The 24,615-nt window shown below is 42.2% G+C and overlaps 2 protein-coding genes across 2 annotated transcripts; one reads left to right on the top strand and one right to left on the bottom strand.

Moving 5' to 3' along the window:
- Positions 1-9,415: 9,415 nt before the first annotated feature.
- Positions 9,416-17,746, top strand: LOC134195230 (uncharacterized). Its single transcript, XM_062664231.1, has one exon. It carries the CDS (start codon positions 9,943-9,945, stop codon positions 17,383-17,385), a length of 7,443 nt encoding a protein of 2,480 aa, XP_062520215.1. The 5' UTR covers positions 9,416-9,942; the 3' UTR covers positions 17,386-17,746.
- Positions 17,747-23,911: 6,165 nt separating this feature from the next.
- LOC134195229 (52 kDa repressor of the inhibitor of the protein kinase-like) lies at positions 23,912-24,331 on the bottom strand. Its single transcript, XM_062664230.1, has one exon. It carries the CDS (start codon positions 24,329-24,331, stop codon positions 23,912-23,914), a length of 420 nt encoding a protein of 139 aa, XP_062520214.1.
- Between the last annotated feature and the right edge of the window lie 284 nt (positions 24,332-24,615).

Here is a 24,615-nt window from a genome sequence, read left to right as displayed (position 1 = left end):
CAGTAGAAAAGGTAGATAATAATAAGATTATATAACTATATAATTGGTGTGTTCAGAATGTTGTCAGCAGTACATACTCTACCAATCTTAACGCCCGGTTCGAACGCAGTCTCTATAGAATCTTTTCTCCATTTCTCGCTGCCATATTGAAATTCTTTTTATCGGCAAGGTCGCAAGATGCAACTATCTTTATCGGCCATTTATTTCTTTGACTTATCGTCGAGGGCGCGCATGCACTCTCATGCACTTGGTGCCTGAGAGACTCAGCTGTAGCAATCTGTCCTGGTGATAGAATTGTGCGTGCACTCTATAAAATTTTGTAGTACCTAAGCATGATTGTGTGGTCCTCTCCAGTAGACAATCCTTGCAGGTGGCAAATACATGTAATTTTCCTATGAGAGAAGCCGCCAGACATGCCGAGCATATTCCCACACACAACCAGCAATTGCTTTTAGGTTCCACAGAAGATGCTTCGGCCAAAGCTATATATGGTGCTGAGTACTTTTGAGAGGTAGTTCGCGTTGTGCATTTTTGATTGCTACTAAAATAGATATAGTAAAGCGATATGAGCAAAGAGCTTCAGTCTTGATTAATTGACTAGATTCTGTAATTTGTCCGTCAAAAATTTCAAACGTAGTCAAGTACAAAGCTTCTATGTCGCTGCCACAAATATTTCGAATTTAGAATAACGAGTGACTAGCATCATGCCAGATAGCGCAATATCTAGCCCTCTTCTGGCTATGTCCACTCACAAGATGATATTTGCATTTCCTGCTTAGCTAATTAGACACTCCCTTGCTCTGTAGCTGGCCGTTGCCGTTCTGCAACAAAAAACTCGATAAATTTGTCCGTTTGCAGTAAATAAAAACGAAAATTTTTCTATTTATGATGCCCTGTGATAGGAAACGGATAGTTGGCCAAGTAGGATATCGATCTTCCTCTGGCTTCTGCGTTATCCATTAGAGGGGAAGTCGAAAAAAATGAACTTAACTTGTATGAGTAGATCTTACCAAGACAAATCGATCGGTATAAGTTACTCCGTTATCTTCGCTTTTGTATACGAGAACGAGCGATGTTACTGTGACGTACAACGCCCACGCTTCTGCTCCGCGCTTCCTGGTCGAATAAGCTTCGCCCACTGCGAACGAATCAATGCGTTTACGGATGACTGCTACGGATATATCGAGAATTCTGAATGTGAATGCGAAGATATTATGAAGATCTGTCTTCTTGCCGTCAGTGGTTCTTCTCTAAAGTAAAATGGTGTCGGTAGAGCTCTCATCCCGCCAGACTTTGAAGCAGAATTCCTCAATACCACGGTTTACCTAGAGAACGCGCTTGTGCTTGAGTATTTTTATCCTTGTTCTTTTAATATCCGAAGAGAAACGTTCAGCGCGCCGTCTGGCGTACGCAACAGAGGATGATCCTATTTTTACATCCGGGATTGTAACTTTCTACCAATCAGCGGCAAAAGAAAGTGAGAAGACCGGATGTGAAAATAGGAACGTCCTCTGTAGCACACGCCAGACGGCGTGCTGAACGTTTCTCTTCGGATATTAGAAGAACAAGGATAAACAAATGCTTAAGCACAAGCCCGTTCTCTAGGTAAGCCGTGGTATTGAGGAATTCTGCTTCAAAGTCTGGCGGGAAAACAGCTCTACCGACACCATTTTACTTTAGAGAGAAACCGCTGACGGCAAGAAGGCAGATCTTCATAATATCTTCGCATTCGCAGTGGGCGGAGCTTAATCGACCAGGAAGCGCGGAGCAGGCGAATGGGCGTTGCACATCACAGTAGCATTGCTCGTTCTCGCATACAAAAGCGGAGATAACGGAGTAAGTTATACCGATCGATTTGTCTTGGTAATATCTACTCATACAAGTTAAGTTTTTTTGTTGGACTTCCCCTTTAAAACAGTTACAAGAGATGTTCTCTTGTGCATGAAATTTTCGTGGCAGCTCGTTCAGAATTGTCTGCGCTTGTGTTATGTAGAATGCAAATCCATAACTATATGATTGCATGTCTACTGTGATGTCGTCACGTGACTCATTCAACAAGCGTCTCAAAAAATGCAGCAAACCGAAGTTGAGAATCTATCTATGAGCAGATTTCCGCTTCAGAACGCTTGCGCGAAGATTGCGTGATAACCTATGATCTCAACCTGACGCCAAAGCAAGTTGTTCTTAAACAAATACGCGGTAGTAAACTATAGCAGATGTCAGTGCGTGTGCAGCAGCTCTTCCCGTAAGAAAAGCTACAGCCGAAGGTTGAGCACTTTAGTTGTTCATTTAGTGCATAGTCTTCTCAAGAACCAATTTCAACAATTTTACACTTTATTGTTTCTATTACAAGATAGCTTTTCTTTCACGCCTATTATCGAAAAATTGATAATAGAGTTTGCCAAAGAGTTAAAATTTCTTTCACCTTGTCTAACGACTGAAAATCATTGAACGTGTTTGAAGGTGTGTTTTACTAAATTCATATGGTACGAAATAGTCCATTATTATGTCGTGCTCAACCAGATCAGTCTGATTTGTAAAGTCTATTACAAGTACCGGAAGCAAACCCTGCTTCAGAAGTACTTACACCATCACGGCTGTCTAATAAGAAAACATGACTTTACGAAGGATCTGAGCAGATTCCAGAAGCACTGTTCTCTGTAAGTGCTGCAGGTTTGATGACCTTGAATAATGTCCAGCCACCGTGCAATACCTGCGTGCATTGTGCCCAATGCTCCCAAGACCACCAGAACCACCAGTGTTCGACAATGCCACATGCGGCTTATCTTCACTCGCAAGTCGCTGTACTTCGCCAACTTCTCAGTATGTTTCCTGCTAATTTGCCATCAGCAGGGCAGCCGATATTAATAAGAAGACAAATGTTTGTCTGCTTATTTCTGAGACAGATGTCTGGACGATTGGCTTTGACCTTCTTGGCAGTGGGAATGGTGATATCCCACATCATAGTAATGTCATCCGTCTCCACAAGCCTATCAGGATGATGCCGGTACCATCTGTTCTCCACTGGAACCCCAAAATGGAGACTAACATCCCAGTCAGTGATGGAGGGCACTTGATTGTGTCGATCAGTGTAGTCCATTGGTGCGAAAGCACTACAGCCTGACACAATGTGGTCGACTGTTTCCAGGCCTACACTGCACATGTGGCAAGTAGGACTGACATCACGATGTAGAATCTTGCGCTGATAGTACCGAGTCCGACGAACTTGGTCTTGAGCAGCAGCAACCAGTCCCTCGGTTGCTCAGTGAGACGGCAATACGACACTGCCCGTGTAGGCTTCCCGCTCCAGGACCGCACACAAACAGAACTGCAACATGTACGGTAATGTCTCGCATCTGTTTCAGGCGCTTGCTCGAAGCCACCTTCAACCGAGATGGATGCATTCATGTGTAAGCTCTGCGACTTGTCGTCCGAAGCAAGACTCCTCCACAGCTGTGCAGTAAAGCGACAAGCCATGCGCTTGATCGAGAGTGAAGACTTTCCGGAGTCACACGCCCATATCATCTGTATGAAAGGATCAGAACTGTCAGCAACGTAACAGTTAAGCCTCACAATTCAAGATAGATAGGTCAACTCAATCTGTTGTAACTCCCTACTTCCATCACTGCAAGGAGCGTACAGTCTGTCAACGTCTGCAGAAGGATGGTGAGCACCGTGAATAGAGAGGAGCTTTCTGGTGCGTCGATCGAGCTGCTCCAGGTCCGTGCACCCCCTTGAATGACGCCAAAAATGTAAGCGAGAAACGGTAGTACAAACCCATTGATGGCTACAAGCTTGTTCCGACCATACAACTCAGTCTGGAGAGCCACCTTCACTCTGTGGAAGTACTCACGACGGAGTCTCTCCAGCATCATGCTGTGCTGAAACCGTTATTCTCATCTGCACCCAAGTACTTGTATACTTAACCTGGTTCCAGACAGTAATGGTGTCAGTTTTCCCTACCGTTACTCCAGAGTTGTTTCCAGCTAGCCTGCCATTGACAAAGTGTGCAACATCACATTTGTCCAGACCAAACTTCATCTGGAGGTCATCAGAGAAGGTACGCACTGTGAGCAACAACCCATCCAACTGATCAGAGTTTCTGCCATACAGCTTCAGATCATACATGTAAAGTAGATGACTGATGAGCTGACGTTATGGCACCAATTGGGTGGCCATCTACAATGATGGGGCCCAACATGTGGAATACTTTGATAGTTTCGGGATACGCCCTCTGGATGGCATCTGCTGGTATATGAAAAGACGAGAAAAGATATCTTGTACAATTTGAGTATGCTACAAGATATAAATAGTGTGCTGTGTGGTCTACTATTGCCTATACTTTATTATTAATCGGTGGCAAGGACCCTTTATGCAAGATATTCTTCTCGATTTCACCCACGTTCCGTCGTTGGGAAATGAACGCCGTATTGTAGAGGATTTTTGGTATAACGGTATATATAGCACCATAGTGTCCTACTGTTTGAGGTGTAAAAGAAAGACTCCGAAATTAAATCCGACTTTTATGCGGACAAAGAATAGTAGGATACTGCTGAGAACAACTTGTCCAGTGTGTGGAACCAATAAATCCAGTTTTATGTCAAGTAAAGAAACAAATTGTTGTGGATTGGGAATTATAAATACCGCTCATCGGACCGATACTCAAAGGGATATTTGGTAGTGAGCCGGAAGAGGATTGCGTCTACCTGGTACGATAGGTGGATGTAAGAAAGTAGTGTGGACGGACCACCTCGCCGAAGAATTCCATAAACTTGCGAAATAGCAGTTTCTCCATCTAGACGTGTCAGGGTGGCTGGTAAGGACGATATGTGGTCTGAAGATTTGGTCGACATGCAGTCTTTCCCGAAATACAGCGACAGAATCAAATATCTTCTCAACGTCATCGAAGTGTTCAGCAAGTACGCGTGGTCGATTCCTATACGCGATAAAACGGGTAAACCTATCCTATAAACCTTTGAGGCAATACCGAAAGAGAGGCCTAGGAACTTGTGTATTGATGGTGGTGGTGAGTTCTTAGGACCATGGATGGCTGGTTAGAGGATAATAATATTCACAGGTATTCGACCTACAACGAGGGTAAAGACGTTGTGGTAGAAAGATTTAATAGAGCTCTGAAAACTAAAATGTAGAAGTACTTCTCGGCCAACAACACCTATAAGTATGTCAACGTTTTTGGAGACTCTCTTGAAATAAATACAGTACCTCTCATCACAGATCTATACGAATGACTCCCACCAAAGCCGAAAAAACCAACCCTTCGTTTGGAATCATCTGTATGTTAATGAAGTATCCGTAAAACGATCAAAATTCAAAAGTCGGTGATCGTGTTTGAATTGCTAACAAGAAGACAACTTTTGAATAGCGATACACACCCAATTGAACCAAACAAACGTTGGAAGTCGTCGTCAAAATGAGGAACACCAACTCCGTGACCTACAAGATAAAAAGAGTGGAATGAAGTAACTATAAACGGCTCCTTCTACGAATCTGAGTTAAAAAAGGACGTCCCAAGATGTGATTCGCATCGAGAAGGGATACGAAAAAAGGGTCGCCGGGTGTTGGTCAAATGGAAAGATATCCCGATACATTCAACAGTTGGGTGTCTGTAGACGATCTTACCACTCTTGAATAAGATCTTCGATGTTATTCCATAGCTGCTCGTAGTTGATTAGAGTAATTTAGGTGGTGGGGCACACCTTTGGGCTTGCTCTGGCAGACCAATTCGCTTAATATCTTGGATAGAATGAAATCCAATTTGATGAGTTTTCTTTGGTGAAACCTATACCATATTCTCTATTTGTCAAATTCTCATGGCGACAGTCTTCTCAGCCTTGGTAAGATCGAAACGTTCCAATTGTTTGTTGATGTGGTATTTGAGATTGTATTTGGATCTTTTGACGTAGTGTGTGTTTGATCATGCTTTCGGGTGTTCTAGGTAGTGGATGCTACCACATCCCACACATTTGTATTCCTATTCGCACCTTTTGTAAATTTCGCTCCACGTTCACATTTTTAGGTATGTGATCGACCCATTCCAATCTTTTCGAAGAATGCAGAGCACAATACCAACAATCGTCTTTATAGTGGATTGTGGTCTTACAATGAGGACATTGGATAGCCCCTCCGGGTTTGTGGCATGTACTGATACCATACCAATCGTCTGCTTTGCATGTACACCACATCCTATATCTATAGGATTCTTTATTTCTCTAGCAGGGCGCAACGTTTTTATATAGCCGTTTGTATAGCTAGGGAGGAACTCGAGTACCTCTTACATTTGTACGAAGAAAGTCTTATCAGTGCGGTGGCGCTCGGTTTGCATTGCGCGTTTTGAATCTGCTTACCAAGGAGCTCACAGACTTCTTACAACTATACGACCAGGAGCATATCGATGGTACGGCACTCGACTATACATTACGCGTTCAAACATCGGAGATGTTGAAATACCTCCAGAACTACGAGAGCATGATAGAATTGGTGATGAGGCGCTTAAATCGGCATTGCGTGTTCTGAGACTTCCGGATGTTGAGGGAATGCCACACAAGTAGGAGGAGATCGAAGAGGAGCCGTACGACGAATCTTGGCGTATGTCAGGTTGGATACCACCTCCCGAACCGACATTCGATAGACCAAAGAGTATTAAAAATATATCCTTTCTATAGGATTATGGTGATGTGGGTGAGTCTGCTCAATCTGAATCGATAACGGGTCAGATGTACGATCCTAATGTGACCATTCCCGGCGGCGTGAGCCATGATGGTGTCGAAGTCTTCACCACCCCAATCGTGACACAAGCACAGGATAGATTTGTGACCGTTACTTGCAACACACACCATAGCCTGGTCGACGTCGGTGGCTTCCAGATCACGACATACTCGCACGTTAGATTTATGGCCTTCTTGTGCGGCATAGGTAAAAGCTCGGTCGATCTCGTGGGCTTCCCAATCGCGACACAGGCGAACTATAGACTCGTGACTCTTGCATGCAGCATACACCATAGCCTTGTCGACGTCAGTGGCTGCATATTCGTGGCATAGTCGTACTATATTTTCACGGCCAGCGTCTGCTGTCCATGTCACGGATTGATCGAAATTGATGACACCCCAATCACGACACACACGCATGACGTTTTCTTGACCGCCACTTGCAGCCCATAACATAGCCGAGTCGAGATCGGTGGCACTCAATTTTCGACATAAACGGACGACTTGCTCGTGACCACCATCTACAGCCCATACCATGACTTCGTCGAGGTTGACTTTGTCATAGTTGTGACACACTCTGACGACGTGTACATGACCAACGTATGCACCCATGTTCATAGCGTCTTGGACGTAAGTGGCGCCGAGTTGTCGAACTAGGTCCACCATAGCGGCATGGCCGCAAGTGGCAGCCATGGTCATGACTTTATCTGAGAAAGAATATACTGGTCTACAATGAGATCTTTCCCATTGGGGTGCATTCGAACACCCAACCAGTAGACTTTAAGAACTTTCTGTGTATGCACAGAAAATTTGGCAATAGTCGACCCTTTATAACGCACCGCTTGAACAGCGGTAAGAATTCGTAAAGGTAGTACCGCCATTGTATATGCAATAGATAGTTTGTCTAATATGGGACTCAATTGCGCTACCCCAAGAACATGTTGGACTATCTACAACGCACCGGCAGAAAACGCACAAAGATTGATAGCCGAAAGATGGAGAGCTGATTTGCGCAATCGTTGTTACGAAACATTTTTGTACTCTTATAACAGAGTCGTGGATACCCAGTTGTGTGCGCGACTCATATTTTTGTATGTGATCTAGTAGTATATCTTGGGTCACAAATGATACCACCTGACAATCCCCCATATTTTTGTAGACTCGAGGAGCTTCGCGACAACCGAGCATCATTTCCATCAATGGACCCAACCCGCTCGTCTCAGCAAAACTACACTTCTTACCACGACGCCTTGCTTCCTTTCCTCTGTGCCTTGCTTTCTTTCCACAACCAGTGATGGCTTGTGGATTCCGTCAGATGCTGCAGCAACACCTAGCGTGCCAAGTATCTTGGGAGCGTGGTCAATGATATGGGGCATTATTTTACCAATGATGGCACCGATGTCTCCACCATTCTTGGCCATCCACGTCTTGGAAAGTTTCAACTCGATATTTCGACAGTCGATCTTTGCCTTGGTATTCTTTTGTGTTGTGTCTTGGGGAGAGCGAGATAATCGTCTCCCGAAAGCCGAGAGTAGAACAATGGCAGGGTGTAGCCCATCCGTTTTTGACGATCGTTTCGTAGCGTCTCCTTCTAACTATGTATCTGTCAGAGTGAATCCGAATTTGATGTAACTCATGTCTCTATTCATAAGGTTACATTTAAACGATCACATTCATCTTTTCATTCGTCGCTTTCAACGTTATGTATTGATCACTCAAGACCACACAATACACGTGATACGCCGAATCGTCGTCATCTGCCAAGTTTCTAAAATTGCTTGCCAGCTGCCATCGCACTTCGGTGTTGGAGGTTTCCACCTTCAACTTGTCTCGGTGTTTGGACACGTCGACGTAGGTGATTGGGTAGAGGTTTGCGAAATCTCCGACAGACAATTGATTCCCTGAATCTGTGTCGGGAATATTACTGACTTTTTCTTAGAATAGCATGTACGATCTAGAGAAACTTCTAGAGGTATTCGGGAAGTTTGTTTCGATCTTCCTATCCAGGCATTTTCAGCTATTGACTCCTACACTCAACCGTGTTAGTTTAGCATGGTCGAAGATTTGATTGTTTTGTTGTTGGTTTCCATCCTTTGGATAGACGCAAATGCTGCAAAGACGTGTCGTGCGAGTTGCTCGCTAGCAACGCAGCTGTTGTGTGGTGTCTGTAGCTCAGTTGGTTAGAGAGTTGCAAAATTTTGGAAAATTGTAACATTCGGGACGTTGAGGTCGTAGGTACTCTCACGAATACAGACGTAATTTCCTTGGGCATGAAATTCTCACACAATTGCCTCCCTCGACTCAGGAGTATAAATGAGTACTTGGTTTTTGACTAGACCGTGGCTTGGCAGAACATCAGGCCGTATACGGGTATGTGTGGACTTGAGGTCCAGTCTTACGGCTGCGCCAAAGTTAGTGCCCTTGGATGCTCTGGCCGCCAATTAAGGGGTTCCTCGGCGCGGCCTAAAACTCCGAGAAGCGCCGGGGTTCTTACCTAGAAATAGGCAGGATTGCTATCTTCGAAACTTTCCGAAGGGCATATTCATTTCTGTTTGCGTGCGTGTGCGTGTGCGTGTGCGTGTGCGTGTGCGTGTGCGTGTGCGTGTGCGTGTGCGTGTGCGTGTGCGTGTGCGTGTGCGTGTGCGTGTGCGTGTGCGTGTGTGTGTGTGTGTGCGTGTGTGTTTGTGTGTGTGTGTCTTGTGACTGTTTCTGTGTCTGTGTCTGTCTGTGTCTTTGTCTCTGTGTCTCCGTGTGTGTCGAAAGTTACAAGCTTTAGTGTAAATAACCTACGATCTTTTGTCTCATTCATGCAGATGATGAATATGACAGTCCCGTGAAGACTAGAAGACCAATTCCAAAAGGTCTAAATTCTAAAATCTGTCCTGGTGTTTTCAAGCTTGTACTGGTAACTCACGAAAAGACTGAAACAGGCGTTACAACAAAGCCTGTACTTCAACAGCATGAGGTAGTACGTCTATGCCACAAGATAGCACCCAATAAAGCGTCAGCAAAAGCAGATCCATCAAAGCTAGTACTTAGTGAGCTTGACGATATTCGCTTGAAAGTGATCGGCATTTACGGCAATGATGAAGAAATTGTGCATTTCCTCTGTGAAGATTGCAATTTTGAAGAATCCATTTATTCTTTAAAAGAAAACGTACAGGAATATCCTCGCGGTCTTTACGCATTTCTTGCTGAACCAGACATTCTGTTCGTTATGTTCTTGCAAAGACAATCAAGAATAGATAAAGCTTCAGGAATAGATAAATTTTCTGTACGATTTCTTCGATACTTACGAGAACTATCTACCCACATATATGTAGTTTTCAACTCTACTCAACTCAAAGAGTTACAAACGCATTACGAAGAAGAAAAAGACGAACCTGACGAAGAGCCCAAAGCTTATAAGAAAAGGCTAGGACCTCAGAAGATGTTGAGCATTAGCAATGATATGAAGTTGGTGCCAGACTTTCAGTGCAATTTGCTGCAACCCTTTGATGTATCAAAGTCAACTGATTTGATAGCTTCATACGGTCACGAAGGATACGCAATTTTTCAAACCGAAACATTGACGGCACTTCGACTGGAATGCATGCGACGAGCAGATTTCCATGCAAGCTCAAGCGAATTTGCTACCGTTGAGTCTCCGGTGATGGTACCAATTGATTTTCCATTTATCAACTTTAAAGAACTATTGTGTCTTCATTGTATTGATACACCACCTGAAAGGTGTCTGATAGCAGTTATTCGAGCAAGTAATAATGACTGTGATAAAGTATTTGTATTCGGTGGTCGTGTGATGAATCATAAACGACCAATTCGCACTTTCTCTAATATTGCGCCAACAGCGTTTACGTTTAGGCATAAACTTATCGGCTGGTACGACAAAGAAAAGAAGAACGTTTGCGTTTACAAAATGGCTACCGATTATAGGGAATTGCCACAAGTTTGCTGTGTGCCACTTCCACGGAATTTAGAGATAGACGAAATAAAATTTCAAGAGTTTCTCAAAGACGATCGACTTCTCATTGTAGACTGTCGCAGTCGAGGAAGAATAGCCGACTTGAACAGAAAAGAAGTGGTTAGAGAGTTTGATTTACCGGACAGCCTACTCGACTTGTGCAGCATCTCGTCGACCCAATTAGTATGTGCCCACGGAGATTCCAATAGTATCAGTTGCACTGTTTTGCAAATCGAAACTTCAAGGGTATCCACATTAGGAGCTACTAAGATAGACATGCCAAATGTTCATTTACAAACAGTGAGAATTATCAAGTTACACGGTCATTGCTACTTTACCGCAATCGATTCTCACACTTCAAAATTAGTATCGTGGAGGAGAACGACTGCAGCTGATGATGAACAAACTAAACAAGCTGGAATGAAGGTTGCTAGCCCCTCAGACATGATGAAAGGGTTCCAAACTATCTTTGACGAATATTCTGTACGTCACTGTTACGAAACCTTTGTGAAACCTTTATCTTTGTCATTTCCAGTTTATGACAGTAGCACGTCTTTTATTTCCAGGGTCGCATCGAGCATGCGAACACGAATACACGAATATTTGTGCAAGACAAAAGAAAACATGCACAAGAAAGTAGACGAAATCAAGCTAGATATCAGTGCTTTTAATTCAGCCGATGCACTAAAATTACAGCTGAACGTTGGAGCCGTATCTCTCGGGGACTGGATACGTCAACTCGTTCCCACTGTCCCAGCACAGATCGCTAGAATTGAAAGTCGTGGTCTCGTACCGGTAAAGACCGACGGGTCTAAACTTGTTGTTGAAAATGATGCAAGTATTGAGCAACTGGTTCCGAATATGTCGTTTGGTTTGGTCGAAACACTTTTTGCAGACGCGGCACGAAAGCAACTGCCCATAAAAGTAGTTTCTGCACAAGGAAAGCAAAGCACGGGCAAAAGTTATTTCCTTAATCATCTTGCAGGTGCTCATTTTGACACCTCTGGATGGCGATGTACCGAAGGGATTTGGATGTGCGCCAAGGTTTTTCCAGATTTGCTTTTGGTTCTTCTTGATTTTGAAGGCCGTAACACCGAAGAACTGACGGTTCAAGAAGATTGTTTACTGGCCAGTTTTGGTGCAGCTCTTAGTTCAGTCGTGGTTATGAAAAGCGAAATTCGCGTGGAAGTAAATGACATCGATTTTTTAAGTAAAGCTCTCAAAGAAGCAGCACAGCGTCTTTCTACAGGAAATTCTCAAAGCAACGCATTGTTCAATGGAACTTTGTGTTTTGTACTAAAAGATGTAAGTCACCGTGACGAGGAAGCAGCAGGCGAAGTTGAAGAGAAAATTATGAATCGTATGTCTAGGTTAATTCGAACCATTTCTAGAGATGAACCAGAAATAGTTGGCGACGCTGACAAACTAAGAAAAGAACTTTTTGATGACTGCGTTGTTATTTGTCAGCGACCTTTGACTAGTAAGCACTTCTATAAAGGTTTAGATGCAGTGAAAGAAGAAATTGATAACAAGTCCCCTATTTCTATTCCTCACAGAGAAATGGTGATTACGATGAAATCTATTCTTGCCAATTTACATTTGAATGATGTTGTAAACGCCGAGGACACATCATATACCCTTCTAGAAGATCGCCTTTACCGACACATGGAAAATGCAGTTGCATTCGGAGCTCTAGTACTTGCGGATGATTGTAATGTCATTGAACACCTTACCGCTCATGAAGGAGACTGTGCAGTTATTGAAGACTGGACGGACTCACAGTATTTGATTCTTCGAGACACAAAACTACATCTGTGCATTTGGATACCTGCGAAGGAAGCCGCCAGCACTAGTCGAAATACTTTGTCTGTCAACGTGCAACAAGAAAAATCATTGTTGGAAGCATACCGTAAAATGGGAAGAAAACGAGACATGGACGACACCAAGTGGGTACTCCAACTACAAGAATTCTATTCAGCGTTGATTGATAGACGCATTAAGAGAGTTAAAAAATGGATTAACTTAAATCTTCCAGCTGAGAAATCTCTCAACGAAACACAGAAACGGCGAAAGCAACAATTTTTGGAAATATTCAATTCACGCTACTTTGAGCCTCTCCGAAGTATTTGGAACATTTGCAAATCCGTTTGCAGCCACAGAGAAAGCGTCGACACACGGTGTTCACGGTTGTGTATCAGGCTTGCAGTTCTATGTCAATGTAATACAAAAGGTTGTGGCCTCTGCGACTGCCTTGAGCAGAATCACTTGTGCGACGAGGAATGCTTTTACTGCCTCCACGGAAGAGAATGCGATTCGCAAAATCCTAACCGTTGTGGACTAGGAGCCAAACACAAAGGCAATCACGACTGTAGAAAAACAAAACACTTGTGTAGTCAACTTTGTTGGAAACGAGATATATCTCATGGTTGTAATACATACTGTCAACGCAGCATTGTCGACAATCACTCTGATCACGAATGTGAAGCTGAACACAAGTGCATCAAAAAGTGTTCTGCTCCAGATTGTAGTTTTTGTTGTAGTCTTGATTTGGGCCACGTTCGAGATCGTTACAAAGCACACGACTGCGGCGAGAAACGCTGCTTAGTAAAATGTTGTATGGAGGGATGCAATGCGATTTGTCACAACAGCGACCACTTCCATGGCTCTGTAGCACACTTGTGTAGCAAACCTCATCCTTGCGTTGGATATCTGTGTTCAGTTGAGGTTGGTCGCTGTAACAACAAAGGGTCACATGAGAAGCTTCCGTGCTCATTGGAAATAGAAGCAGGACAATTAGAGCACGTGGCACATCACGATTGCAAAATCGATCATTTCTGTGATGAACAATGTCCATGTGGATGCTCAGAATATTGCATTAAAAAGTTAGACAATAATCCAAACGAATCTACAGGTCAACGCTCGTTTCATGCTCACAACGAAGCTTGCGCTACTAGCGCACACACCTTCTCTAATCGTACGGCAGAAGAGTTTCAAGAAACTATCGAAATGTTGTCGGAAAACGTTTTTAAAGCCATACAAACAGGTGCGATATCAATGACAAACGATGCTGTCACTGAACATCTACACAGTTTTGAAGAGCCTAAAACGATTGTTGGTGATGAAGATGATCGGTTTCAAGGATTTTGCGACGCTGGTTTGAAACTTTGTGACTGGTTAGAAGAAGATTCCGTCAATTGGAGATTGACAGTGTTGCCATCAACAGCTGAGGTTTTGATACGACAGTACAGAATCAACTTTCGTACAAGTAGAAAAGGAAATGACAAGCTCTGGACTGAAAAATGTCAAAGCTTTATTAAATCTGTCATCGACCGGAGGATTACTAGAGTAACCTCTTGGATTGAGATCAATTTTCCTGCTAGAGAACGTCTTAGCAGCCAACTTTTGTTGATGTTAGATGGTCTTATTAAAAGATACAGAACGCTTTACTTTTCTGTTTTGACTAATGAATGGACGCTCTGTAGACATGTTTGCCGGCAAAAGACAGAAAATTCTGTGCAATGTCAACGAGAATGCTTACGTTTAAAAGGAATATGTTCCGATGACACGTCAAACTGCCATTGCTTAGAGAAAAATCATAGTTGCACAAATAGTTGTGATTACTGTCTCAACTCTTTATCTGGTTTGTCTAATCCTAAACGTTGCAATCTTGGAGCCGAGCACGATGTCAATGTGCCACACGGGTGTGACGAACTTAGTCACAAATGTAAAGAGAAATGCTCAAAATGGCAAGCACGAAATTGCATGAAAATATGCAATATTGCTTATGAAACCTACCACAATCGGCATCTTTGCAGTGCTGGCAACAGGCACAAATGTACAAAACAATGCTCAGGCTGCGACAGCATTTGTGATCTCGAGTTCGAGCACGATGCCACTTCAAGTCACACTTTACACAAATGTACTAACCGACGGTGCATTCATCGTTGCGAAGTAATGGGCTGTGATCGCCGATGCGTGGAGGATCATTTACACTTTATTGAAGTCCCTCAATCATCCCATTTCTGTGGAAATGAACATGTTTGTGTTGCTCAGTATTGTTCTGTGAAAGAAGGACGTTGCCAGAAAACCGAAACAAATTTTGCTCCATGTTCTGTCCGCATTCCATCTAAACAGCATTTTCACAAAGAATCTCATTACTGCGGACTTGTTCACTACTGCAACCAGAAATGTCTTTGTGGCTGCGATAAACTGTGTACTACTAAAATGCAGATTCCAGAAACCGCAACTCAGACTATTTGTTTTAGGAAACACGACGGTTTTTGTAATACAGGAAGGCATACATTTGCTGACTCACCAGTAACGGGACTCAAACAGATTCAGGAGAAAATGGAAGGTATAGTCAAGCAGAAAATGGCAGTTGGAGTTACAGAAATTTCAAAAGATGAGTTAGTAGTTGTTAGTCATGGAGGTTCGAGAGAACATACATTTCGTTTATGTAATGTTGTAGGAAAACAAGTTAATGTTACACACCAGTTACTAGTTCTAATAATTGCTGCTTTCAAGAAGAAAAGGAATCGTGACGAGGAATCTGATTCGCGATGGAAAAAAGGTCTAGAAGACTACATACATAGTATTCTCGAAGAGCGAAAAAAGAGCGTACTAAAATGGATAGGAAAGAATCTACCCCAAAGTGAGTGCTTAAACTCAGAAGATGTAACTTCATCGCTGAATGAATTCAAAGAGCGTTGCAGCATTGAGATATTTGACCGCCTTCAAGAGCAATGGAAATTGTGTTCTCGAATTTGCTCCCAACGTGAAAACGACTGTGAAAGATGTCAAAGAACTTGCATAAAACTTGCAACTGAATGCTTTGCTAATGGAAGAGGAGAAGGCTGTGACTGCCTTGAAGACGATCATCGATGTACGCATGAATGTTCACATTGTGTAAAAGCGTTTGGGCTGCAAAACGAAAGGAAATCGTCATTAGAGTCTCGTTGTCGCCTTGGAGCAAGGCACAATAACCAGCATCTGTGCTACAGCGCAGAGCATCGATGTCCGGAAAAGTGTTCAAAGCTTATGGCACGAGGTTGCTCAGAAGACTGCTCATACAAACTCGAAAACCATCCAGAATTGCACCTGTGTAGCTCAGGGTCTAATCACAAATGCACAGAGTTTTGTTCAGCTGAAAAAGTAGGATGCAACAAGCTGTGCGACAGAGAATTCGAACACCAGCTAATGCAAAACGGCGACTTACATTTCTGTGGTGAACAACAATGCGTTCAAAAGTGTAAACATGCTGGATGTTCGCGCCGCTGTGCAAATGAAGATCATTTACATGATCTAAATAACAGTGACAGTCATCTATGCGATAAGAAACAGCACGACTGCGATAAGACTTGCAACGTGCAAGGTGGTCGCTGTCCAGGTGGCAGTGACGCGTCCGCGAATCCTTGTGTCGTACCCATTTACCATAGTGAAATATCACACAAAAGACTGCATTATTGCGGTCAAATTCACCTTTGCGACAAACGCTGTCCTTGTTGTGATGCATTTTGCAACAAAGTATTAGTCTCAGTCAAAGATAGGCAACAACGCATTACTCGATTCACAAACCATGAAGGTCTTTGCAATACCAACGCACACCAAACAGCCAAGACGTTAAAGATAGAAAACTCATTAGGTTATACTGAAGCTTCCAGCGAGGGAGAATGGTGTGGAAATGTCTGCCTTCGGCTTGGGAGAGGTCATCTCCACCTTGTTCCATGCAAAAGAGATGATAACATCTGCACTGGCCATCACACTGTAGTAGACGAAAGTGGTCAGCGTTTAGATCAAGTGCTTCATAGCACGTTTTGGAAACATTTTGCTCATTTTGAAGATCCATGCAAAGACAAAGAACAGCAAAAAATATTTAATATGTGTCCAACGTACTGCTCGGCAAAATCAGAAAGCGAAATACAAGCAAACAGCGAGTGCTTTTGCAAGATGGAACGTTGGCACGACGACGTTATTGAAGACACTGATGTGGACGGCCATGTACTAGATGGGCATCAGTTTGGGTGTCGTCACCACAAGCACATAATTGTAGTCGTGGATTGGTCAGAATCCATGACTAGGGAGATGGATAAGGATAAAGATTTGGAGGCGACCCTATCAATGTCGCACCCTGCAGCATGCTCGCAGCGTACTCGTTTTGATAGGGTAAAAAATGCCACAATAAACTTTTTGGAACAACTCAACAAAACATCGCAGACTTTTATAGTCTCTGTAATATGTTTCTCTAACGTAGCACGAGTTACCATAGACAGTGCAGACGTAGCAACTGCTTGCCAACAGCTGTCGACTACTGAGTGGACTGAGGTTAAACACCTCGGAACAAACTATCTCCCTGCTATCGAACAGGTAAAGTCAATCCTAATTTCTCGTCAAAATTTGAGGGAAAGACATGATTCTTATTATAAACCAGCAATCTTTTTCTTGAGCGATGGCGAGGCGAATGACCCGGACAGAGATCCTATATATGCTAAGATTAGAGAGTTAGTTCAACTATACGACGCTACATTTAGCACGTGCCTTTTTGGGCCTGGCGAACGTAACGGTCGAGAGACATTGGTGAAAATGTCAGAGAGCGGATGTTCAAAGTTTTACGAAGCTCCTACAGGTAAAAAACTGCAAGAAGATCTTAACGACTTCAAAGCGTCTCTCTACAAGACGCAAACTATCAGTGGATACAAATGACTGATGGCAGATAGTGCTAGTAATACTAAACGGAAGACAACAGACTGTATGACTAGTGGAGCTATACTGCTGAACATTTTACGATCCATTTTATTAATTTGTTCTTTCACTATCATTTTAATAATTTTTGATGTGTCTAGATTTTGTTAGTGGGGCTCGTCAGCTGTGACTGTTATGTTGTGTGTATGTATTGGTGTGTAGACATTTTTATTTCAACTAGCTGGGACGAGTGGAAAATTATACAATTGCTTTTGCATATTAGACAATTACAGGGTTGTTCTTGTTATGTAAGGTGGCTTGGCTACATCACAGAGCAGGAAACGTTTCTATCATAAAATAACCATAGAATAAAGCAACTGCCGCTGAGAATGAAACAAATTTCGTGACACGGAGGGACGCTCGCACTGTTCTCTCTACGCTTATATTGCAAGAGTACTCGATAGTCTTCTAACGAAGCCAGAAACGTACTACTTTACTGTTTAGTCCCGAGATGTTAGCATAGGTAGCTAATGGCAAGACGCATGCATTCATGTTCGCTCGCGTTGTCTTTTATACGCCGTTTCCGTGACTCAATTTCCGCCGAAATGACGCAATCTCTGTGACACACGGACGGACGGAAGCACTCACAAGCGTGTTATAACGTAGATACTTATAAGTCTTTTGTACTTTTAATTAATTTATATCTAGTGTGCATTCTAGTCGTAGAGACTAGCTGAAAACCTGCGTTATAGTCTTGCCTCGCAGCTATTTCGAAAGTCATATTGGACACGCGTCGCCTGCTGTGTTAATATCTGGTTAGAAAAATTAAAATGTACCCCAATGTTTAGTTGTGAAAATCAGCAGCGAGTGTTTTGCTTACAATGATATATCTACAGAAGAAACTTAGAGGTCACGTGCATTTTCCTACTCAGTCGTCTAACGCAATCACACGTCTCGAGACCAACTCCCACATCCATTTCGACAGTACCGTTGGACGTGGTCACTTCGAAGACGTTGCTGCCGTAACATGCAGCTAACAGGCCTACCAAAGTGGAAGGTATTCGGAGCGCGTACACGAGCAAACAAAAGAAAGCGTATCTTATAAAGGCCAGCCTAGGATATACTCAAAGAAATTGTAAATGTCTCGCCTCTCTCGACGGCACTGGTACTAAACGAAGCGCTCCGTTCCTACTGTGCGAGGTCGAGAGTAGGCAGTTTAATCAATTTAAATTTGGTAGAGATATGATGCGCCGTTACAACGAAATTCGCGTGCGACTGGAGGCTGATTTGATTGGCATGAACTTAAATTGTGTTGTCCCGAGAGTACACCCCGAAAGACGACAGCTACGACGACAATCTCGCTGTTGACCTGTATAAGTTCGGCGTGGGCGAATTAAATTCGGCGGACATTGAACCAGGTGCGGCGGAGATACGCATGGCCAAGCAGACAAACAGACAGACAAACAGCCGTCCTTTATACATAACATATTCAATTAAAAGTTCATTATTCAATTTACAGTAATAATAAATATTTTCACAACAGGTTTTTTGCATTGTATCAAGTAATACACCAGAGTGCTTGTCGCATGTTGGAAGAGCTCTAACAGGTTAACAGGTTGTATCGTATCAAACGTAATACCGCTAAAAGCAACATGCAAAGATTAAGTAACACTTTGATGTGACTGAAAGATAATGAAATGTAAGTTTGACATAACCATAGTTAAATTTATTCTGACATTACACCAACTTGATGTGACAATAAACAAGCTTTAGTTGAGTTTACAGATAAACCTTCTCTGTGTACATGTGGAAAGGATTTTTGCCATCAGAATGCCACCTTTGTCTGTAACGACGATGACTTATAGACCCGCAATCTTAGCTTAAGAGCAGCCAGTTAGTTATCAACTCCAAGTACGTTGGCATAAGCAGTTTGGAATACGCCTGTAAGTTCCTAGAATATAGAAGTATGAAATAATTAGTGTGAGTTTCTACGATAGTCTACAAGTCCGCACAAGTCTATTAATCGCCAAGAAAATAATTTGGGTCTGGTGCCTGGTTGCTTCGAGAATAGCAGGAAAATAGTAAGAGATTACAGATCTCTGCCATATTTATTGCAATGATCCGAATTAGGGCTCTCGGATTCCCAGTACTCTGTACTTAGCGGCTCGATATCCGATGCTCGGTACCCAAGCTGTAGTCAAGTACTAAGTAATAAGTACTGTATGGCAACTTTAGTAGGACACGAGCACCATTTGTCAAGTACTAAGCATTTAAGTACTGTATGGCAAGTTTAGTAGGACAAACGCACCACTTGTTCAGTTGTATGACGCAACTGACAGCTGGAACTTCAAATTTCGATACATAATTTAATAATGTCGATACAAGCTGTTAGTCATTAGCTTTCTAAATTTGCTTCGATCTAATTAGTTAGCACACAAACAAAACATTGTAACGTCAAGCAAGTAAACAATAGTATCAGTTGAAGCAGTTCTGACGCAGCCTATATTTCTAATTATATATAAGAAATATTGCAGAACAGCATCGTATGCTAGTGTTCAGCAAACAACTAACACTAATGCCAGTAAGCAAACGGTAACGCGTAAAGTAATCTTTCGCCGAAGGAACAATAACTGTCTCTCATTTCTCCCAGTCTGATAGCAATCTCGTGAAACGTTGGCCTGAAGTTCTTATCGCACGCCCAACAGTCACTCATTAGCTCGACGTAGTTAATCTGATCATCATGTTGAACGCTTGGTATGACGCCACCGAGAACGCCTGCTCTCAAGTCGAGGATAGATTGGAAACTGCGATCAACATACGGAAGTTCTCTCGACCAAATTTTCCACATTAAAATACCAAAGCTAAGTATAAAACAGTAAATAGTTGAATATAATTGCAAAACAGTGCGAAAAATCAGTCCGAAGTACTACGCTTACCGCACAGCGACTAGGAAAGAGACACGAGTACGTACTGGGGGCACAGCGTGGCGTGGGCTAGACCGGGATATAGCCCCTCATTTGTAGGCGTGGTCTTATAATTTCTTGAATTTAATTAAATTACGTAAATGTTGGAAATGCTGTTTAACTTATATTTAGAGAACTGTTGAGCTGGACAACGAACCGAGACAACCGACATTCTTTTGCATTCTATATAAAAATTTGACAATTATTTTTCTGACATTCTTACTCTCGTTTGTAATCAGTTGCTTCTGAACCTTTTAGCTCGGTACCAGTGGTCTAAAATTTTAATGTCCTAAAACTTACCTAAAGCCTACAATGAGCCAAGGAAGTCTCAATGGACTTGCACAACAAACACTTCACTATAGAACTAACGTTTATCATAATGCAACCTTGGATACGTTATTTAATTAACAAAGTAACCTCTCAGAGTATTTATTTTGAACATATAAGAAATAAATTTAGTTAACGTATGTTTCGTGTTGCTCATGAGTCACATATAATATACCATGATGATATTCATGTTGTAGATATGAAATTCATCTGCTAATGAGACAATAATTAAGATAAAGGATTTACCAACGTTTAGTAAAATTGTTCACCGTGTTTCTAGTCTGGATGCGCCATTTTTGACTAAGGTATCAGTTAATTAAATAAAATTCAATAAAATGCGGGCGTGTCTCGTAGCAGCATGTACTCTATACCTCACATCTATAAGCCACTCTACGCCCTTGATTTACGACTATCTTTAATTAATTACTATATAACTGCATGTTATGGTTACATGTCTTTCTTCTATTACCTAATGCATACAACCTACCTTCAAAAAAAGCATTCGCATTGCAAGAAACTAAAGTTGAAAGTTTTGTTGAAAATATGAAGCCACAGTCATTAATTAAACGTGGAAACCCAAACTCCCAGAAGAATAAAGACCCGCTCCTTACAATAAAGCAATTTTGGTTTGCCACAATCTATTTCCAGACCCAAAAATGCTAAAGCATTCCGAAAATCATGTTTACTCACGTCTGAAGCGGTCACTCCATCTTACTTTGTAAAATGAGTTTTAGAAGACCGCAACAAAGACCCTAAAGTACGTTCGAAGATTACAAACGTAAGCCTCACAGAGTGATATCTCATTTCAAGGGTCACTACTAGTTGGTACAACTAACAAGATTCATGAAGTTTAACTTAAACGACGACATTGATATATGCAACTACAATGTTGCAGAAAGATAGGCACAGCAAAACGGAAATGCTAAAAGTATTGATTGATTACAATGCAACAAAGTATTTCTAGAATCGTACCTCTATACATCAGCTGGTTTTCCATATCCTTGCCCATTCAGTATCTCTGGAGCACACCAACTTGGTGTTCCGACACCTGATGATAACTGATAATCTGCACCAAGACGTGGAGATGTGAGGTCGAGTGATCCTGCTCCTCGTACTGCCTGTTGACTGATTCTTTCATGCTTCACCAATCGAGCCGATCCAAAGTCAGCCACTACTCATGGTTTACTACCGACAGATTGCTGCTCTTCAAATCACGATGAACTCGAGTTGGGCGTTGTCTGTGTAGAAATCTTATTCCCTTGGCTGCGTTCAGGCTAGACTTCAACTTCAAATTATCTTCCAAATTTATTTTACCATTTATGAAATATTTGTTAGTGATCCTCTAGCTAGACATGTACTCTGCTAGAAGGAACGGACATCCATCGTCGTGATGCCGACTTCCTCCTAAGAAAAGAACAATGTTTGGATGTCTGATGGCTCTTATCACTTCAATCTGTCTCTCAAACTCTGACTCGATGCGACCGAGTTCCAGGTCAATTCCTTGCGCTTCTTGACGGCTACGATCATTTATCTATACTCTGCGTTGTAAACTTGGGCAGTTTTTATCAATTCGTTTTCGTAATTTCAACTCTTTAGAATCAATGTGAAATATACTAGTCAGTAAGTCCTGCAGCTCGTGGTCTTTGTGGTGCACAATCCTTCTGTTGTTTGAGAAAGACTCGGATGTGAGACATAACACGTACCGTATCCACAATTGTTATCCTCACATCGGCTGCAGTTGGCTGAATTGCTAGAATCTTCGTCTTGTGTGCGAGCAAAGAGAAAGCGAAGCTGAAAAACTGACCGATGGGCAATTGTCATACATGCTGGACATTCAGGTTTAAAGTAAGAGAAGACTTTCCAGTCGCTAAGGCTGTAAATTGTGTCAACTGACTTTACAGGAAGTTTATCGAGAGACAGTAAAAGATCGTTCCACACAATGCTAAAAGTTCCAAATACGTTGATGTGCGACGGTGGTTGAGCGGTCAGCTGTAACCAACTGATAATGATCGGATCGTAAATTCATCTACCCGCCTTTTTGTCTTGTTTACAATTAATCTCAAAAGGAAACTGTGGCTATTGAACTTTAATGCAAAGGTATTGATGAAACCTCTTTTAAGCAACATTTTGTTGCCGAAAACATGTGACTGATGAAAGCAACGGTTTCCTATACTTTTTTCTTTATAACGAATTTGCACCCATCCAGTGTGGTTTGAGTGGTAGTGTGTGCACAATGTGTTTAGACATCTAAAAGGCACCTTTCCATTTTCGAAATTTTTATAAAAAGCATCTGTCATAGTGAAACCTGTTTCTGACCCACCATACAAAATGTCATCAATGTTTACTAGTGACATGGCATATAATGTACTAAGTCCTAACGCATCTATTAATCTGCACTGCAATCCGTTTTGTTGTTCTGCCAAGTTTATAAAAAATTTATTTTAGAAGTTAAAGAATGTAAGTCCGGAAATTATGTAGAAATTCTGTAAACTAATCAGGAAATGGTATTCCTCCGTATATCACCATTGCTTGTGCATCAATTGCTGTAGAAGCGTAAACAATTCTTCCAGAAGACTTCTTTCCTCTAGTCGAGTACTTTATCCACAATTTCGCGGTCATTTGATTATAGTAGCTCAAACGTCGTTTTGGCGGTGCAATATCAAAGACTGAGTGTGCCTCAAACGCATATGTGTTTCTACCCAACCCGCCATAAACGACCAAAACAGAATCGAAAAGAACTGTGGCAGTAGGATGTGCTTTGAAATACAGTTTTGTCATGGCACTAATACCGAGCATCTACGTTGACCATTGTAACGTGTTTAAATCTATTCGGTAAAGACGATCATTAAGCTCTAGTTTGTGTACGTAGCTAATTCCATCTAATGTTGCTACACTATACAATAATACTTCTTGGTGATTTTGCATGAAGCATCCCGTGCTAATAATTCTTGGCTTGACCGGGCTCAATTTCAGTAACGGCATCTTTACAGTGATTCATCGACTGTCATCCAACAACCTCAGCGACCTAACGTTCTACAAAGAGATACAAGTGTGTGATGGATGATGCCTTCAGGCGCGTATCCAGGATTTCTCTGGGGAGGTTTTCATATTAATATCAATAATATTGATCTGTTTATATTAATGTCAATATTATTGATCTTAATAACAGTTTTTATATCAATATCTAGATTAATATTGATATTAATGGTTTAATTGATATTTGATATTTACTCTCATCCTTGTAATATCACGATGTCTTATGTATCTATACAAGTTGACAAAATGTCTTTCAAAATCATTCTTCGCGGATGTTTCCTGGAAAAACTGTTAATAACTGCATCAAAATCGATTGTCATCGTCTGATTGATGTGTAGTAGAGCCAAACTGCTTAGTCTTTCTTGGCCCATTGAGGACCTTAGGTATGTCTTTAGTCGCCTTAAGACAGACACGAATCTTTCACACTCTGCTGTCGTGACTGGCAGTGTGCAAAATATGCGCAGCACACAGTTGATGTTTGAATACATAGTTTCGTCAGCATATGACAAGCAATCTGCAGGCGTGTGAGGAAACGCTCCTTTGAATCTGCGCCATTTGTTGACCCAGTTGTGCATCTCCTGAGGCAGCCCATCAGCAGATGGTAAATCGTCAAGGTAGAATTCAAAGTCGTCAAGTCCCATAGTTTTCACATCCAATTCCCCCGTAGGGGGGTTTCCGGGCAACCTGGAAACATGCCTGCGTACGCCACTGCGGGTCTTTCGGTCCCGATTGCTCTCGAATAGTCTCCCACGAGGTCGTTCGTGTGTCGTTATCAGTCACGTTCTGTAATCACAATCATTGATGTCGCCTCCAAAAAATGCAGAGGCCATCAAGACACAGTCAGCCCAAAAGACTGATAAGGAAAAGGAAGCACAGAAGAACGCTGAAGAGGTTGGTGATGACGGTGGACTCAGTAACAACGGCT

Source organism: Corticium candelabrum, chromosome 19 (assembly GCF_963422355.1).
Source record: "Corticium candelabrum chromosome 19, ooCorCand1.1, whole genome shotgun sequence".
NCBI classification, from domain to species: Eukaryota; Metazoa; Porifera; class Homoscleromorpha; order Homosclerophorida; family Plakinidae; genus Corticium; species Corticium candelabrum.
This window is presented reverse-complemented; position numbering and strand designations above follow the sequence as displayed.

Bases quoted from the DNA above. Each gene is read 5' to 3' on its own strand.
- LOC134195230 (XM_062664231.1), top strand. From the start codon at position 9,943: ATGTTCTTGCAAAGACAATCAAGAATAGATAAAGCTTCAGGAATAGAT.
- LOC134195229 (XM_062664230.1), bottom strand. From the start codon at position 24,331: ATGGGACTTGACGACTTTGAATTCTACCTTGACGATTTACCATCTGCT.